Source organism: Mustelus asterias, chromosome 9 (genome assembly GCF_964213995.1).
Source record: "Mustelus asterias chromosome 9, sMusAst1.hap1.1, whole genome shotgun sequence".
Classification (NCBI taxonomy): domain Eukaryota; kingdom Metazoa; phylum Chordata; class Chondrichthyes; order Carcharhiniformes; family Triakidae; genus Mustelus; species Mustelus asterias.
Genome location: NC_135809.1, coordinates 33,872,517 through 33,893,479, shown reverse-complemented (window position 1 = coordinate 33,893,479; position 20,963 = coordinate 33,872,517). Strand labels below are relative to the sequence as shown.

The 20,963-nt window shown below is 41.1% G+C and overlaps 1 protein-coding gene across 1 annotated transcript in view; it reads right to left on the bottom strand.

The window, feature by feature from the left end:
- Positions 1-6,889: 6,889 nt before the first annotated feature.
- Positions 6,890-20,963, bottom strand: part of kcnq1.2 (potassium voltage-gated channel, KQT-like subfamily, member 1.2) — a 357,928-nt gene continuing 343,854 nt past the window's right edge. Inside the window, exons 16-19 of the mRNA XM_078221112.1 lie at positions 14,363-14,457; positions 12,829-12,869; positions 7,175-7,236; positions 6,890-6,967 (exon numbers count right to left, since the gene is read on the bottom strand). Coding sequence (XP_078077238.1) covers positions 6,890-6,967; positions 7,175-7,236; positions 12,829-12,869; positions 14,363-14,457 — 276 coding nt within the window. The remainder of the gene's footprint in view (positions 6,968-7,174; positions 7,237-12,828; positions 12,870-14,362; positions 14,458-20,963) is intronic.

Below are 20,963 nucleotides of genomic sequence, written 5' to 3'. Positions count from 1 at the left end.
AGCTGCTGACTTTTGTAGTCATTGTAACTTGGTAGTTTTTTAACTTGGTTAGTTTTCATTCTTGTTTATTATTTATTGAGTAACAGGTTTCCTATTTGCTTTTTGGTGAAGTGGAAATATGAGTCAATCAGTTGGAACTTTTTTGTTGCATTGAACAGAAACCGGCTTGGAGCTGATTTTGTGAGAATATGAGACTACTTAGAAATGTAATCCTCCTCCACAACAATGAGCATAATTCCTGCTTTCCCCCACCCCTTCTCAACAAGAACGATTACATCATTCCCTTGGCCAAGCCATTATTTGCCATTATTATTCTGGAGGAGAAGCTGGAAGATATGGAGAGTGAAGCAACAGGCTGAATTTTACCATCCATGGTGGTGGTGGGCGGGAGTCTGACTTGGAATTGCACAAATTGCTGACTCCCGTCCACTGCCTTCGAGAGATGTATGATAATACAGCAATCGACCAATTGGCCAGCATGTGGGCTTTCATCCAAAGAGGTTTCTTCAATGTGTGCTGCTCGCTCAATGAGCCATGGAGGGCAGGATGTCTGGGCATTGAGCTGGCACACGACAGCCTGGAAGGAGGGCACAACCATTCATCCAAAGGGACCTCATGGCAGCAGACTGTCAGCTGCACCAAGGACAATAGTTTTCCTCAAGGAAGAAAACTTTGACGCAGCTCATAAATATTTGAAAGCATTGACTGAGATGAGTGCCAATTTTTATTTGTGTATGTTTTCACAAATGGGAAGATTTTGGGAAATTTCAAGCATTACTCTGGTAACTCACTACCCATGATCTTCAGCTCATTCAAAACATGCTTGCCTATGGACGAGATTTTCCGGTCCTATTTGCAATGGGTGTCATGGCGGGCTGAAGCAGAAGGTGTAGGGAGAAGGCCAAATATCAGTTTTATATAGTTGTAAACCACCTTGTGATCGTTCATTCAACCCCTCGGGCCACACTTCCTGCTGCAGCATGTCAGAAATGTCATTTTAATAAATTTGCATCTCATTATAAGCCCTGCAGATTGGAGTTATCAGGTCAGCATGTTGCGTGCAGGGCACAATCGTAACATCGTGTACCTCGGTTCCTGGAGTTTCTATCATCATACTGGGCTGCGGATGGTACAATCAGTCACTGGAGGCATCTGCAGTCTACAGATGAGGAAAAGTCATTGTTGGGGGCTATATATTTAACTGTTTAAATGGCAACTCCATGTACTCTCTGTCTCTCAGCAAGTGTGGCAACAAGGTGCCCTAGCAAAATTGAAGTCAATGGGAATGGGAAAAACTCTCCCCTGGTTGGAGTCATTCCTAGCACAAAGGAACATGGATGTGGTTGTTGGCGGTCAATCATCTCAGTCCCAAGATTGTGGGAGCTCCTCAGAGTCGTTTCATAGACCCAACCATCTTCATCCACTTCATCAACGACCTTGTCTCCATCATAGGGTCAGAAGTGATGATTGCACAATGTTCAGCACCATTCACAACTCCTCGGATACTGAAGCACTCCATGTCCATATGCAGCAAGACCTGGACAACATTTAGGCCTGGTTGATAAGTGGCAAGTAACATTCACGGTACACAGTTGCCTGGAAACTATTATCCCCAACAAGAGAGAATTTAATCATCTACCCTGGACATTGAATGGCATTACCATCACTGAATCTCCCGCTTTCAACATCTTGGGGATTCCCACTGATCAGAAAACGAACTGGACCAGCCATATAAATACTGTAACTACAAGAGCTGGTCAGAGGCTGGGAATTCTGTGGCAGGAACTCATCTCCTGACTTCCTAAATCTACAAGGTACAAGTCAAGATAGTGATGGAATATTCCCCACTTGCCTGGTTGAGTGCAATGCCAACAACACTCAAGAAGCTTAACACCATCCAAGGCAAAGCAGCTGGCTTGACAGGTAGTCCCTCCATCACCTTAAAGACCAACACAGCAGCAGTGTGTACCATCTATTGCAGCAACTCACCAAGCAACTCACCTCTACCACCTTGATGATCAAGGGCAGCAGATGTATGTGAACATCACCACCTGCAAGATCCTCTCTTAGCAACACACCATCCTGACTTGGAACTATATCGCCATTCCTTCACTGTTGCTGGGTCAAAATCCTAGAATTCCCTTTCAAACAGGACTTGGGTGCACTGACACCAGATGGACTAAAGTGGTTGAAGAAGGCAGCTCTGTCACCTTCAAGGGCAATTCGGGATAGGCAATAAATGCTGGCCTAGCCAGTGATACCCAAACCCATTTTTTAAAAATGTAGAAGTATCTTCACCACATAGATTGCAGCAGTTCAAGAAGGCAGCTCGTCACTGCCTTCTCGATGACAATTAAGGATGGGCAATGAATACTGGCCTTTCTAATAAAACCCACAGCCATGAATGAACAAAAGAAAATTGAGCATGATTATGCTCTGGAAAAAATGATGAGGCTAATAGTGCTCATCATTATTAACATATAAATCAGACAGCAAATGACAATGAGTGCACATTAAAGTTAAACATGGAAATCAGGAAGTTGCTCTTCAAGCTGCCCTGCTCCTCCAGAGGCTTTGGCACAACAGTACCTCGCTGAACAATTCAACACGGAAGGGGTGTAAAATTCCTGTATTTATGTACTGGATACCCTCTAAGCGAACCAGAAAAAATTAGTGCTATTCCATTTCAGAGTAAGCAAATTTTTAACAAGGTAGTAAGTCTCAATTACTGCTAAACAACCAGTTTTGGCACCAAAGGTTAACTTTTACAAATGTGGAATTGCTTTTCTTCAGATGTTAGTTATTGTTGGAGCTTTTTAAAAAAAAAGTCTTGTTTCTGCTGTGAGAATAGGAGGAAAGTGATGGGTTGACTATAAAGCATCTCTTTTTATTCAATCTCATATGGTGTAGTTGTTTTGTCAGGTGGAGGGCGAATTCCAAGTCCGTGGTTAGCAGAGAGTATTTACAGCGCTTCTGGTCATCCATCAAAGCCTCCTCCTCATTTTCCAAGTAAAACATTGAGAAAGTTATAGCAAACTGCACACACATTTTAGTATTGTGACACAGAACAAGAAATATCATAGCCTCCATCGCCAATTACAAGATGAATGTAGCCTTCATGAATACATTTTGAAGGAGTAAAACAACTTTGAAAGCCAAATATACAAGTGCTTTGGGTCATTGGTGCTGGATTGGTAGATAGCCACATGATAAAAATATCATGACTGCTTCCTGAATATTGAGCATTCATATGAAGGTTTAATGTGATTGACATCTTAAATGAGCTCTACATTAATGCAATGAAAGTCTGTCCTATTCATAAGACTGAGGAGTTTCTCAAATGGAGTTCTGATTGTCGCATACATTCACTAAAATGTTCCTTGCATCTCTCGGAATACTGTCATTGTGTAGCTTCAGATAGCTCTCGTTACTGCTCTGGTTCCAGTAGAAATAGTGTGAAGCGTGTAGCTTGTCTAAAGAGATCATCAATCATTTTTTTTATACAGTGGGTGAGCAGCTGCTTGGCTTATGTGGCAAAGGTATTCTGTGATTCCTGAATGCAAGAGCCTCCAATTTAACTTCTTATCTCTCCTCATGCTCCTTCCCTTCAAAACAGAGAAATATAAGAACTGCCTTTGCGAGATCTACGTTCTCAGTCCACAACTATACTTTCTACAGACTTGACTAAATAGGGCAGTAGAAGTCTTACACAACCTAATAATGAAGATCGGATGATACGACCCACACCCCTCCCTGTAACACTCTGGCCAGAATTCTCTGGCTGTTCAAGCCCCGCTGCCGGTGAGAATGGAGAATTTTGTGGTCAGTCAAGTCTCTGTTGTAAGCGAGGTCGGAGAATTCGGCCCTCTGCCTCACACACTACGCTTCAACATGCTGATATACACATACTCCTCAGTGTGATACTCACGGATAGACCCCATGCCTTCAGCATATACTTTTGTGGCAGATTTAAAACGGATTTAGGAAAACGAGGTCATGTTTGCCCAGTCTGTTAGTCTTTTGAGATTGTAAGGAGGAGGGTAGATAAGGAGGCGGTGGATGCAGTGTATCTGGACTTTCCAAAGTACTTGAGAAGGTGTCACACAAGATGATATTACACAAAATTGGGGCTCATAGAATTTGGTGTAATAGGTTAGCATGGATTAAGGATTGGTTAACATATAAGGAACAGAGAATAGAAATAAAAGGATTATTTTCAGGTAGGCAGTACCACAATGATCAGTACTTGTTCCTTGGCTATTTACAATCTATATCAATGAGTTAGATGAGGATACTGAATGTAATGTATCCAAGGTTTCAGTTGATACCAAGTTAGGCAGGAAACTACATTTTGAGAAGGCAGCAAAGAGATTGCAAAGGGATATGGATAGGTTGGGCTTAATTTTCCAAGACTCGTAAGCAGCGCACTTCGAGGCGAGAAGCCAGGAGAATGCTTCCCAATGCATTCATCACTACTGAGGATGTTTTCCAGGGCTAGGCTGGGTGCCAGATCAGCTCCCTGCTGCCCTGAGGCGGGCAGCCAATTTAAATAATAATGACCCCCCAAATAGGGCAAATTTCTGGCCTTGCCCACATTTTGCCAGTACAGAGTGGCCCTCTTGTCACATGTAGAGGCCACCAGCTTAATGGAGAGAAGGCTTCATTCCCCAAAGAGGGAGCTGCAGCATCAAAGCCTCCCTTCCACTCCAATGGGCCTGCTACCAAATACATCTTTTTACACCTCCATTTTGAGGCGCCCTCACCATTCTTGACCTGCCTCAACAATCCCCACCAATCCTAGTGATGTTTGTGAGGCTCGAGAACTTCTGCCCTGCTGACTGGGATGGCAACATCAGGCGCTCACCTTGCGTCATTAATTGGATGGTTACTGCAAAGTCAACCAATTCGGAGGGCCCATTGAGGCAAGTGCATGCTCAGGACCCCCATTTGGAGGGTCCCAAAATCTGTGCACACTCTCAAGACCTGCTGGCCAATCAGATTTGTCTGCAGCTAAGTAGTCCCAGCAGTGCCCGAATGCAGTAATGGCTGCTGCTGAGGCATGTGAACATAGGGAATGTTCGACCCCTTGAGCCTGCTCCACCATTCAACTAGATCATGGACGACCTTTTACCTCATCAGTATTTTCTCACAAGAGAACAGCCATCCAGTGCCAAAAGAAGATGAATAACCTTAGCCTAGTAATGATTCATATTCTGAAAGCTGCTTCACTGAGGAGCCATATGGATGAGGCTCCACCCACCATGCGATACACAGGGTTTGGTGGCTGTAGGCTTCTATTATCTTTTCGTCGGATGTCTGCAAGGTAAGTCTCAACTCTTGCATGCCACGCTGGACCAGATGTATTCTCGACCAACATGTTTTCCCACTGGCATTCTGATGACCCGGGCATAGGGGGAAGATTCTAGTTGGGCCTTCATCCCATTAGAAGGATGCAAATCGGTTTTGCACTGGCCTCCAGTATAATTCCCAATCCACCATGGCAGGCAACATCAGAAAATCCCGCTGTCATTTCAGGTTTCTTGCTAGTTTTCTTCCATATTCTGTTTACTCTTTTTCAGTTTCATCAGTTTCTTGGACTTCATTTTCTGAATTCTAAGATGCTCCCAATCCTCAGACTTTGTACTGTACTTGGCAACTTTATAAGGTTCTCTTCCTTGGATCAAATATAATGTTTAACTTATCTTGTTAGCCATGGTTGTATCATCTTTCCTGCTGGGTTTTTGTGACTTAAAGGAATGCATCTGTAATTTAGAATATTGGAGAATAAGTGTTGCTTGGGTCTTAGGGTGCAAACCTGATAAAAATACATTGGAAGACAACCAGATAATGAGTTGGAACCTGGTTGCATTGGAATCCCTGTTTCGGCAGCTGAAACATTTAACGGTGGGGAAGGGAGTAGGCCACACCTTCTGTCCTATCTTCCTATATCAGAATGGAGAGTGTCTGGTGGAGTTCCTGGGTTACCCTAGCAACTCGATCCAGTATGCCTTCAGCAGCCAAACTGCTGTCAGCTGGGAGCAGGCATGATACCCACTTAAGCCTCAGAATTTATAGAACAAAGAACGAAGAAAAGAACAAAGAAAAGTACAGCACAGGAACAGGCCCTTCGGCCCTGTGAGCCCGTGCCAATCATGATACCCTAACTAAACTTAAAAAAAAAACCTTCTGTCCTTATGAAGGTAATCAAGAGAATTAATTACCAGCTGAAACTCTACTCATAGTTACCCAGGGAGTTAAAGATGTAAATGTCTTAATTTCTTATTGAGTTCTTCCTGAACCTTCTATCATTTATCATTTGTTCCAGTATTCCTTCTAAGAGTTTGGAACAGGTGACAATGTTGTTACCTTATTGGTGCAATGCACTTGAACTAGATAAGCAAATATCACCATTCCTGCCATTTTTACTACTGAAAGCAAGTCCTACTATAATTATGTATCATTACTGTTTGCCGATGTACCAAGTGGTTATAAATATTTAAGCATGAGGTTAACTTACTTTGGAGATGTTGAGATGGAAATGATAATTTTAGGGTTGTTTTGATTTTTAGAAAATACATATGATTTCAATTTAAAGGTACTATATCGACATATTTACGACCTACCTTGGAAGCTCTACCTCATATCTGACTTAACAAACTTGCTTCTGAACTTAAGCTATTATCTTGATTTTTAAAACTCTGCTTTATATGCAAGGTAACAGGATAAATCTAATGAGGCACCAGACCCTCATTAACATTTGATGACCTGTTTGAAATAAAGAGTAAATTGGAAAAGGGTTACTTACATTTCTAGTTCAAATCAATTTATAATCAGAGTTCCATCAGCAAAAGAAAAATCAATATTTTTTTGTGACAAGAGAAAACTACCATCAGAACTTTTCAACACTTTCCATATCACAGGGCAGGAGCTTAGGAGAAAAGTGTTTTTCTTTACTGTTAGTGTTCTGCTGTTCAGCAACAAGTCAGAATAAAAGTCGACTACAAGTTAAGGACAAGAAAGAATATAGTATACAATATGATGGACAGAGTAAGCTAATTCACATGCAGTGTTTAGCTAGTGTTTAACGTATTCATTGCATGAGTTATCCAAAGATGTATTTCAGATAAGGATCTGAATTGCTCTCAAGTTTTAAGAAAGTTCATTATGCACTTACCTTATCTTCCAGGCGAATCAGTCTGGCTCCTGCAGTGTAGTAACCTTTGTCTAGTCCTTTTTCTACAGGAAAAGTTAGGATATAAAAGAGAAAAACTGCCTTTAAAAATGTTTTGTTACTGTTCTTAATGGCAGGTTTTAAGAAATATGTATTATTGGGGAAACATGATGCACAGCTTGCTATATATAGCACCAATGCTTTGTACCACAAAATGATGGACTTGGTTTCATGCCCACTGTTTCTCAACACAGTGAAGTAGAATTTCATATTGGACAGCAGTAGGCAAGAGGTAATATCACATTGTCCATCCATTATTCACACCCCCTGACATTTAGTTCCATTGAAGTCAATGCATCCATTGTCAGGTAGGGGATATAACAGATGGGTGACGTAATATCAGCCAATTTGGGCTACTGTCCAAGACAGATTTCTACCCTAGTGTATTCCCAAGCTCAACCATGTCATTGTGCAGAGGTCAGGCAACACCTCAAATGAATAAATTTGAGAAGTGTCATCCCGGGCTGATTCCAATTTTCACTGTAATTCAAAGCAGTACAGATAAGTCAGGAATTTCCTTGGGAGCTCTGCGCTGCACTTCATTTACACTACAATTTTGCTGCAGGAAACCCCAGGTTTGTGCACAGGAATTGGGTTTCCAGGCACTTCCTTTAAATTTGCAAGAGCTCCATGGAAATTCCAGGAGTAAAGTCCAGAAGCAAGCCTCTCCTTATATTCTTTTAGTTACAGAAGGGGCACGGTTGGAAAATGTCAACAGAGAAAAGTGGTTAAGCAATCTAAATTATAAAAGTAAGCAACAAAAAAAGTTTCATTTATATTAAAGGTTCTTTTGATAATAGATTTATACATTTTTGCAGTAAAATTGTCATTGGCCAATGTAAAATACCAAAATGATTAACAAGTTAAAAGGATATTATTAACATATTGCAGAGGTATTTCAGACAGATATGTTCAGCCAACTTCAAACACTTTGCTACAAGGATGAGACACACTCTAACGTGAAGCACTTTTAATGTTGATCTAAAATTACTACAGTGGGTGCAATTGGAACATATTGGCACAGAATTTATGGTTGTAATAACAGTGAAACTGTCAGCATTCATTGTCATCCCTGTGCAAAACTGACAGCAACATCCAGCATCTTCAAAACAGCAGTGAAACACAGAAATTCTGAAGTTGCTATCCATGATATCCTTCTCCACCATAAGATGCACTATTGCACACTTCACAGGTTGATCAACACACAATCAGTTGTTTGACATGAGCTTTTTCTTTACACACTCTTCTCATAAAAACCATTGAAAGTGTTATGCCTGTTGAAGGTATAACTCGGAATAACAGCATACTAATCATAATTGCTGATGAACATCCCTGCCTGGAAAACTAATTTGATAAGTGTGGGGTGTCATTTCTTCCATCCCATGCTTGAGGTTCTATGCTTTTTAAACCAATAAAATATTTTTTCTTTTAAAGTGTACTTTAGCTTCTATCTCAATCCCATGTGTCTGTCCCGATCTATATTTGACTTTCTATAAAATGATTAAAAAGTGAATTAGAGTCATGCTTTATTTCCTGATTTGTTGTCTGTGAGAGTTCTTCAATCTGACTGGCTGCTACAGATTGCCGATAGATGACATCAGATTGAAACTGACCCTGGAATAGGGGAGATCAATGCTCCAAAATCTGCTAAATCATTGTGGGCAGCTCCCTTCAGGCCCAATGGCAAATGTGGTCTCTTCATCACGTCATCAAAGACACTCCTCATATTTTAGCTTCTTGTGCATCTCTGATTTTTATCACTCCAACATTGGCAGCCAAGTCTTCAGCTGCAGAGGTCCTACGCACTGGACTTCCCCCTCTTAAACCTCTCTGGCTTTTCTTCTTTAAGATGTTCCTTAAACCGCTATCTCTGACCAAGCTATTGGTTATTTGTCCTACTCCTTATGTGGCTCAATGTCAAATTTCATTTAGCAATATCCTGTGAAAAGCCTTGTGATGTTTTACTATGTCAAAGGGCTATATAAATGAAATTTGTTGTTACACTACACATTAAAGTATATGAGGCCTTTTAAAATTGGAAGTCCCAATGAACAGAGTGATTTCACCAAATTACAATTAATTTGCATATTAAATGGGAGAACAGTGGGAAACAGAATGAATGAATGTGTAATTTTCTTTATTACTGGACATTAAATCAAAACCATATGGTTTTCACAATGCTTTTTTGAAAGTACCCCAAACCAATGGAACTTCCAAGCTCAGGACTGTCCTGAGGTTTACTGTAGATCTAGAAAAGAACCCAAAACTGCACCACAGAACTATCAGGGTAGTTACCTTTAAAGTTCCCTTATAGACATAGGATACCCACCATGATGGATATTAGTAAACTCATCTCATTGTTTAGGATGACTTCATGATTTTGTTCATGAGAACAAGGGAGTCCTATTTCATTCCAATACAGAGAACACCACAAAATTTTAAGGCTGATTACTTCAATGTCCTCCTTGCTTCCCTCTGTTTTCAGCCCCGTTATTAAGCTCCAAATCACACAATACATAACTGCGTGTATCCTGCCTCATGCCCATCAATCCTGTCATCGGTAATTCTCTTATAGTGATATCTAGTTTTTCTTTCTTAGTTGCCTCTGCCAGGAAATCACATGGCTTTGGATAAGGTGAAGTATATATCTTGCTATACGCAATGTATCACAATTGTAAGCTAGAAAGATCAAAATGGTTTTTTGTTCTCCATCATTGTTTATATGTTGTTACTTACACAGGCACCTAGTTCCTAGTACGATGAACTGAAAAAGTCTATTGTTATTCAAATCCTTCCATGCGGCCTTGCTTGACTCTATTGCCACAGCTGTCTCTAACCTCTTATCCTTTCCCACACCTGTTGGAAGTCTGATTCACACCTTATTTCCAATTCCACATTCTCTTTGTCTCACCACTGGTGGCAGACTTTATAACTATTTTGAAGCCCTCAGCCCCTTAATTTCCAATTCTCTTTCTCAACTTTCAACAAACCCATCTTTTTTAAATAAACTTTGGGTCACCCCTCCTAACTGTCCCATCATGTATTAGCCTCCTTTCATTAATCAAATGTATGTTACTCTCCCCTTTGCAAAAGCATCACCTTGTGATGCTTTTAAGATGCAATCATTATATCAATGGAAGTGATTATTTTACTTGGTGCAGTATGTATAACAAAATTGTAAATGTATTTATAAAGAACAGGTTTTAAGTTTTGCTGTACATTGTACATAGGCGGCACGGTAGCACAGTGGTTAGCACTGCTGCTTCACAGCTCCAGGGTCCCGGGTTCGATTCCCGGCTCGGGTCACTGTCTGTGTGGAGTTAGCACATTCTCCTCGTGTCTGCGTGGGTTTCCTCCGGGTGCTCCGGTTTCCTCCCACAGTCCAAAGATGTGCGGGTTAGGTTGATTGGCCAGGTTAAAAATTGCCCCTTAGAGTCCTGAGATGCATAGGTTAGTGGGATTAGAGGGTAAATATGTAGGGGTAGGGCCTGGGTGGAATTGTGGTCGGTGCAGACTCGATGGGCCGAATGGCCTCCTTCTGCACTGTAGGGTTTCTATGATTTCTTCTATGACTACATCTTCTCAATAGGTTGTGAGTTTTCTTTGTTGATTTCAATGTTGTATTTTGTGAGCATGACTTAGAACATAGAACATAGAACATTACAGCGCAGAACAGGCCCTTCGGCCCACGATGTTGCACCGACCAGTTAAAAAAAAACTGTGACCCTCCAACCTAAACCAATTTCTTTTCGTCCATGAACCTATCTACGGATCTCTTAAACGCCCCCAAACTAGGCGCATTTACTACTGATGCTGGCAGGGCATTCCAATCCCTCACCACCCTCTGGGTAAAGAACCTACCCCTGACATCGGTTCTATAACTACCCCCCCTCAATTTAAAGCCATGCCCCCTCGTGCTGGATTTCTCCATCAGAGGAAAAAGGCTATCACTATCCACCCTATCTAAACCTCTAATCATCTTATATGTTTCAATAAGATCCCCTCTTAGCCGCCGCCTTTCCAGCGAAAACAATCCCAAATCCCTCAGCCTCTCCTCATAGGATCTCCCCTCCATACCAGGCAACATCCTGGTAAACCTCCTCTGCACCCTCTCCAAAGCCTCCACATCCTTCCTGTAATGTGGGGACCAGAACTGCACACAGTACTCCAAGTGCGGCCGCACCAGAGTTGTGTACAGTTGCAACATAACGCTACGACTCCTAAATTCAATCCCCCTACCAATAAACGCCAAGACACCATATGCCTTCTTAACAACCTTATCTACTTGATTCCCAACTTTCAGGGATCTATGCACACATACACCTAGATCCCTCTGCTCCTCCACACTATTCAAAGTCCTCCCGTTAGCCCTATACTCAACACATCTGTTATTCCTACCAAAGTGAATTACCTCACACTTCTCCGCATTAAACTCCATCCGCCACCTCTCGGCCCAACTTTGCAACCTGTCTAAGTCTTCCTGCAAACTACGACACCCTTCCTCACTGTCTACCACACCACCGACTTTGGTGTCATCAGCAAATTTGCTAATCCACCCAACTATACCCTCATCCAGATCATTAATAAATATTACAAACAGCAGTGGCCCCAAAACAGATCCCTGAGGTACACCACTTGTAACCGCACTCCATGATGAATATTTACTATCAACCACCACCCTCTGTTTCCTATCCGCTAGCCAATTCCTGATCCAATTTCCTAGATCACCCCCAATCCCATACATCTGCATTTTCTGCAGAAGCCTACCATGGTGAACCTTATCAAACGCCTTACTAAAATCCATATATACCACGTCCACTGCCTTGCCCCCATCCACCTCCTTGGTCACTTTCTCAAAAAACTCAATAAGGTTAGTAAGGCACGACCTACCTGCCACAAAACCATGCTGACTATCACCTATCAATTCATTACTCTCCAAATAACTATAAATCCTATCCCTTATAATTTTTTCCAACATCTTGCCGACAACAGAAGTGAGACTCACCGGTCTATAATTCCCGGGGAAGTCTCTGTTCCCCTTCTTAAACAATGGGACAACATTCGCTAACCTCCAATCTTCTGGTACTATACCAGAGGCCAACGACGACCTGAAGATCAGAGCCAGAGGCTCTGCAATCACTTCTCTTGCCTCCCAGAGAATCCTTGGATAAATCCCATCCGGACCAGGGGATTTATCTATTTTCAGACCCTCCAGAATATCCTGCACATCCTCCTTATCAACTGTAATACTGTCTATTCTACTCCCTTGCAACCCAGTGTCCTCCTCAGCTATATTCATGTCCCCTTGCGTGAACACCGAAGAGAAATATTGGTTCAATGCTTCACCAATCTCCTCCGGTTCCACACATAACTTCCCTCTGCCATCTATAACTGGCCCTAAACTTGCCCTAACCAACCTTCTGTTCTTGACATACCTATAGAACGCCTTAGGATTCTCAAGTATTTGATATACATTTCTCTGAACATTGAAAATTCAAGGTTAAGGATATATATTTTCCTTTGCAGCATTCTTGGAATAAATAGAAATGTTTACTTATTAAATTCTAATGAAAATATTACAACTACTTCAACTTTACCTGATAGAAAAAATGCAGGCTTTCCCAAAGAATGATCCAACCTAGAATATAGACACAAGATGCTTTATTATTTTTATAACTCTCTGCAACTGAAAAATAGTATCGTGATCGTACCCTTGTTTGTATTGGTTCATTTCTATTTATCTAAACCACCAAATTTTATGTATAATTAGATATTCCACCGCAATGCTCACAAGTAGGTTTAGACTTGGAGTCTAATATTCATCAGTACTGCCACACCCTAATGTTACAACACTTTGCCTATTGCCGATGCACAACACACAAACTAAGGCAACACATCATTGACTGACTCTAGGTAAAAGTCTAGTATGCTAGAGGATACTACAAGATCTATGCTTCACAAATATAATGTAACATTAAACAAAATGTGATAAAAAGGCAACTGACAAAACAACTATTGAACTTAATTTTTTTCTGCTGTTGTGGCTTTGTTGCATTTTCAGAATTTGATGAAGATGCAAATACTTAATTGATCCAGTCTTTCCTTTTCCCTACCTTCTCTTTTGTAATTATTTACTTAATTATTCAACATATTTTCTCCTCTTGACTTACCACCATGAATTTCAAATTCTTACTGAAGCTGTCATTAGTATAATATTCCTCAGGGATTTCCCACTGTGAAGTCTCTGAGGGACACACTTAAACAGAGGTGCATTCACTATAGAATCTCTACAGTACAGAAGGAGGCCATTTGACCCTTCAAGCCTGCACCAGCAACAGTCCCACCCAGGTCTTATCCCCAACAGTCAGCTAATAATTTTTATTTAATGAATTAAATTGTATAAAACTTGGAAACATTTAAAAATGTATTAGTTTTCCTGTGCTCAGCTAACATTTGTGATTTGTGAATTATTTGCCTGGTTGTCACAATATCATAGAATCCCTACTGTGCAGAAAGAGGCCATTCAACCCATTGAGTCTGCACCAACTCTCTGAAAGAGCAAACCACCTAGGCCCTCTCCTCCACCTTACCCCTGTAACCCCACACATTTACCATCCACCATCCACCTAACCTACATATCTTTGGATACTAAGGGGCAATTTAGCATGGCCAAGCCACCTAAAATACAATCCTGCACATCTTTGGAGTGTGGGAGGAAACTGGAACACCCGAAGAAAACCCATACAGACACGGGGAGAACGTGCAAACTCCACACAGTTACCCAAGGTTGGAATTGAACCCAGGCGCTGTGAGGCAGCAGTGCTAACCACTGTGCCACCGTGCCACCCATATCTTTAAATATGTGATGCAATTATCCTACGCCGGGCACAAATCTTCTGATTAGATAAATGAAACATGCAGTTTAGTTTGGTTGAAGCGCAAGTTTCTGGTTTTCCAAATGCCAGTGGTCCAAACTGATTTCTTTTGTCCTAGTTTGAGATTAATGAGAGCTAAATAGCACATATATTTTTTATGAGAAAGTGTTGATAGATTTGCTCTTTACATTACTTGAGAGTGTTATGAGAGCAATAGTAACTATTTGCAAATACAACTATATTGACAAAACGTTACCTTCTTTGTAGTTCCTTGATCCGGACCATCATATTCAAATGCCCCTGGGAATATTGTTCAATAACATCTCGCACATCATAAGGTTTTCGGGCTTGCTGTGGAATACATCCCAAAAATACTAGGGAATTTAACAATTATAAAAGCAATGGCTCTGTAAATCAGCCTGTAGCAAATAAAGAGATATATAAATATCTGAGCTGAGAAATTCAACAGTTCTTTTGGTAAAGTAAGAAAGAGTTATATGAGATGCATATATTTCAATTAGGTAATTTAAACATGTGTCTTAACTTGGTTGTACTGCATTGCCAATTAATTATTTTTGAAGTGCAGTTACAATATGGGAAATGCAGTCGCCTATTTATGTACAGTAAAGTCACAGAAGTATTAATAGAGACATGACCAATTAATCTGTTTTCACCATGTTGGTTGAAGAATAGATGTTGTCCAGATTATCAGGATAGTATCACCAGAGTGCAGCTGGAATATTAGTTTTACATATTGTGTCAAATTTTCATTTGGGTGCAGAGGCATGTTTCAGCCTAGGAATGGCAACATTTTGATTTTCTCTTGAGGAAATCTGATTTTCCCTTGCATTCCTGACTGCACACCATTCTCCTCTGGCCTTTTTGTTAGTCAGGAGTGCCTAATGTAAAAATGCATATTGGCCCCTGCTAAGTTTGGATTCCCCATTTTGGATGGGGGACGAAAATCAGATTATTTTCCCACACATCAGTTTTGTCTGGCAGTGTTAAGTTTTTGAAGTCTATTGAAAGCACATTAGGGTTGTTAGCTGGTAAAAAAATGGAAAACCTGCAGAGGAGTCAGGAATATTCTGAAAGGTAAGTGTAGAATGTTTTGACACCTTCAAATATCACTATTAGGTGATGGATGGTAAAATAGATGTGTCTTAATTGCAGTGATTCATCATTGGGATTTTCCTGCAAAGTTAAGTTCACCTTTACATTGATCAGCCTTGTCTAATTGTTCATATGCATTACAGTACTTTTCCAATGGAGAAAGTACCATAATATATTAAAAGAATAAAATAAAAGTTGATTTAAAAAAATCTTCTGCTGTCAAGCTATCATGTTCTGATTTAATTGGACTAATAGATCTGCCGGTTTAAAAAAGCTGTTTCTGAAGGTTGAAAAAATAGTCTGCACCCATGGAAATGGTTATCTATTCTGTCAGTGGAGTTGGAAGCTTTTGTTATGATAGCTATTCCAGTATAAATGCTTAGCTAGGTTTCAGCTCAGTATGTGATTTTATTGATTCCAGAATAATTGAAACTTATAGGAGTCTATAATATCAGAATGTGTCTTATATGGTTTCTTGTTTGTTTACAAAGCTGATAGGCAGTTAAAGAATGATAAGTTTTTCTCATTTGGGTAGTTTTGTTTATCAATGATTTCAGTATTTTCTTAGATTGTTAGAGGCTTAATGGATTTCCAATGAATCTAACATAATTCCCATTGCTAATGCTTGGCTCCTGGGAACATAGTGAATACTGGGTAAGTGGCTATGGAGGATATGGGGGGAGGTATAGAAGCGGCACAGGAAATGTGCAGCGGCATGGGGGCATAGAGGTAGCACGGGGTGACATTGGGAAAGGTGAGGTGACATGGAGGGTTGGTGGGGAGTGAGGGGGATGAGAACTGAGGTTCAAGGGATATGCTGGAATGCTGTGTTGGAGAACTGAGGCGAGATTTCTAACCAGCCCTTTGCACCCACACTCCTCATGCACTTCATCATGTCATACAAAATGCACAGTAATAGCTCTATGTGAAAAGATAGAAATCTCTTGTAACGTCACACAATGGTCAGGAGTGAAATTTGCAAGCCATAAGTGGTTGCGTTTTCTCCAGCCCAGATGAAAATTCAGCCCCTCACCAAAAGGCATCTCTGAAATTTCAGCAATCACTCCATGCTACATTGAAGTTTCATCCACGATAATGTGCTCAAAACCTGGAGTGGAACTTGAACTCACAACCTGCCAGAGATAAGAATGCTGCCACTAAGTCTAGATCAACACCAAGCAAAATGGGAGCAAAAGGCAGAAAATTGGGACAGAATCTATCTCTGCTGGGTTCCAAATCTTTCTAGCTGCAACCAACCAACTCCCTGTCCCCAACCCTGTCTTAGTTGTCATGTGTATTTCCAGAATGTCATATTCTGAACCTCAAACAAATTTTATATTAAAAAAATGGACAAAAAGCTAGAAAAGATGGCTGTCCAAGATCACCAAACTTTTGTGGATTAGAACCACTTCTCTGTCTCAAGAGGGAACCAAAGAATATTCCAGATTGATTTGAGTCAATGCTCTTCCCTGATACCAATTAAGGGCGTATTATTTGATTTGAATGGGGCATTCTAAAACAAAGACACTGACAGTTTCAAATTCTCAGAGGTGCTAATCCACAACATAGGATGTGGAATCAACATAAACACTGCACCATATTTGGAAAAAGACTTGAACTTGTGGAAAGTCACATGGTGAAGCAACCATTCTTCTGCCTGCTTTTAAAAATTAACTAAGAGCTGTTTTCAGACTGATGTACCACGACCATTAGAAACATTAGTTCAGTTGGTCTGTGAACCAGACTCAGATACAAGCTTTGAGATATCAGGCAGACAGAGTACATATTCTGTTCCAGTTAAACTTCCCCTGAGAACCAACTTCTTAGATATTTGACCACAAGAAACCTCACAGTCCACTGTGAACCCTTCACTTTCCTAGATCCTCAGCACAACTTTAAATCATCAAATGTCTTCAAAGGGCTGCAGGCCTGCTACATGGAAGACTGAAATCAGAAATCAGAAATGGAGACAACTGTAATCTGTAAAAGTGCATGACCTTTATTTATTTGCAATCTGCGTGTGAGTGGGTGTATGATTGAGACCAAGTTTGTGTGACATTGCATTTAATTCAGGGTAAGAATACAAGAATAAATAACCTTCGTTATTGTTAAACTCACAAAAGCTTGCTGCTGAGTTACTTAATTGGAATGCACACTCAAAGGGTAAGAAAACACACCTCTTTCACAAAACATTCCGATCACCAGCAATAAGAAAGCAAATACATTCTGTCTGTGACAACATACCAGTGAACATAACTAGTAGGATAATGGGATTCGCTAGAAATTGAACCATTTACACCTCCTGTATTGCTATCTTGAAGCAGACATACATTTACATGCTGCATGTTGGCTCGACAATGCTGTATTCAAATAGCAATCAATCCACAAGGTATCATCATGGGGTATGGGACACACCAGCAAATGTACAGCTGTAACAGACAGTGGAACCTTTAGAATGGCCTGTGCAGCACACCCACCCGGAGATAGCAGCAATGTGCAATTCTTCAATACCATGTGGTCCATGGAATAGGCACCGCATTGCACTGTGAATGGCATGTGCCAACATTATTCACATGACTCTTTTATGGTAACTTGGAATGAACAACAGCAATGCCAGCAGGGTGAGTGCCAGATAGAATGTCTAGCCTCAGATATTTACTAAATAAAAATTCATGAGTGATATCAAGAGTCATAGGGTACTAGGTGGCCCTGTGAACATAGGGTTCATTGCTAACTGAATAACAATGGCACTGCACCTAACGTTAAAGTGACAAAATGAACACATGGCAATCCAAAGTAGCAGACTTTTGCATTAAAAAGAACAGCACTGGTCCTCCATCAAATCTCTGTATAAGCAATATAATCACTGGGCAAGCATATCAACTCTTGTTGATTGCATCCAGATTTCAACCTCAATCACACGGAACAAAAGATTTAGGTCCAATGGAAACATTCACAGCAAAAACATTGTGGAACCTAATGCCCTTGATACTGAGCAGCCTGGGTGACCAGTCCTTCTCTCAATGAGCTCAATCATAAAGCTTTCTCCTCACACCTTCACCTTAATAGCCTTCACCCCATTCCCAATGAGAGATATTTTGCTGAAGGTTTTACTTGCTTCCCCCCAGCATCCACCATTGAACATTGAGTAGAATCCAGAAAGAAAAATTACGAAATTTAAAAATAATGGAACCCACAACTTGATGCATCACCAGCCCCCTCCCCCACTGAACAATACCTCCAACTAGCAGGATTTTAGCCACAATCTCCACATGCTGCTCTGGGCAAAGATAAATCCTCAGCATCCCACTCCACTGTTGACCAATGGTTTGGCCTCCCACTAAACATGTGTTTACCTCCCTTGCCTCCCGATTTTGCACTCTCCCATCACAAGCAAGAGTTAAACTACATCTTTCTAACCACTGACCAATTTTCCAATCCTTTTTTTTCCAAGTAAGATTTTGGCCTCCTCAATCAGTAGGTTTTGGCTCCCCTCTGCTTAATGTACAAGGGTTTGATAGCCTGATGGTTATATTATTAGATTAACAACCAAATGCTAGTGGGTGAAAATTTCAGCCTCGCAAGTTGTGAAATTGAATTCAGCAAATTTGCTGATTTATGGGCTAGCATAATGAACAGTGTCAAAACCTCGACTGGTCATTAATGTCCTTAAGGGAAGGGGAACTGTTATCTCTAACCTGTCTGTTCCAGATGCAGCTCCAGTTCAATGCTATATGGTTGATTCTTAATAGTCTCAATCCAGTCAGAGATGGGCAATAACAATTGGTTTGTCACCGTTGTCCACATGCCAAGACCAAAAAAAAGATTTTAACCCAGCCAACCAATATAAATTCTGTTTTACTTTTGAAGTGGACAGATTTATTTAGACTCATGGCCCTTTAAATGTTTTGCACAAGAAATCGTGTGCAGTTTACCCAGGGACTGATAGGTTGCAGCACAGCCACTGAGCTAAGAGGGAAGATTGCACCCAACCGTCTGACATCAACTGTGCAACTTATATATTGGGCGTCCCCCAACTCCTTCAGACTATGAAATAGAGATGAAGCATATTCTTGAGGGGCTGGAAGGCACTGGGTGGGGAGGTGGGAAGGTTTAACATTGTGGAGAACAAGGTAGCGAGGATGGGGTTAAATTCAGCAAACATTTTCGCATCTTTAAGCTGGCTCCAACCTCTGTGTTCAATTTGGGAATGTTGAGCTATGTGTGTGTAACCTGCTCAGGAGAGATGGTTAGTGACCTGAATATTTAAATCACTGAATTATGACAATATCTGTGCACACACAGATTTCGTGGTTTCATGAAGCTTGTTATTGAAACCAAGTTGCAAACTGTCGTCCATGAAGGATCCATAGGAATATTTTTCATGAGAAAAAGAGAGAATTGGTTATATAGCTTGGGGGACACCACTCGGTATCAAGAATGGGGCAAAGCACAGAGGCAGGCCTCCATGAACCACACCATAGGCAATATGGGGATTGAACCAGGACCTTTGGCATCTTTATACAATAATTCATGGTTCCATTAAAAGTCAAGCACACAAAGCAATACATATTCAATGGTCACACTGGGAACGGGTTTGTTGAGAACTGTATTGTGGTGATATGCTGACTGCTGCACTTTGGAGGATAGGTGCACCCTGTGTCCCTTATATTGAACCTTGGATAAAGAATAAGCTGACCATCAGGACCAGCATCAGTTTGCTCTGGAGAGACCTGAAGGTAATCAGCAGGGGAAGAGCAACAGCAGACAGGAGAGCAGTAGCGGAGTTGGACTTGCAGGAAGAATTACCCACGCAACAGGGTGTAACTTGACATGTCAGAACAGCAGTGTTCCAGGGGCTTATCAGGTCAGGTGGTGGCAGACATCTGCAGCCTCTTAGAAGTTTTATTCCCTGTTATACCTTATAGTCATGCATTCGCAGTGGTTGTGAAAGTGACTGCTGACTGTCACATTTTTGCCTTTGGATCCTTCTAGGGCACAGCTGGAGACATGTGGAATATTCCAGTGGTCTGTATGTAAATGCACTAATAGTGTCCCTTTCTGATTTCTCATTGCACCCAACAGTACATCAAATGATGCATCATGAAATTGAAGTGCAGCCCATGTTCATCTGAATCCATGAAGAAACTTCATGCACTCTTGTTTCAAACTCCTTACTTCTGCAAATTACATCTTTGGATGAACCTTTTAATTGAGTGCCTAGCAAGCAAGTTGTATCAAACCGCTACTGAAAAGGCTCCAGCATCACTTCAGAAACTCAACATCGTCCTGGACAAAGCAGCCCCTTTGACCGGCACCCCATCCAGCACTGTGTGTGCCATCTACAAGAAGCACTGCAGCAATTTGCCAATGTTCCTTGGGCTGCACCTTCCAAACCCATGACCTCTACACCCAGAAAGACAAAGGCAGCAGATGCATGGGGACACTGCCACCTGCAAGTTCCCTTCCAAGTCACTCTTCATTCTGACTTGGAACTAATCAGATCAAATCGCCATTCCTGCACTGTCTCTGCGTCAAAATCCTGGAATACCCACTCTTCACAACATAGACAGCAGAGATTCAAGAAGGTGGCTTACAACCACACTCTCAATGACAATTAGGGATGGGCAATAAATGCTGGCTTTGTTAGTGATGCCCACATCCCAGGAACAAATTTAACAAAACTTAACTTGTGTGATCTGGGTCTATGCCACACCCACTGCTGCACATTCAATGTTAAACCG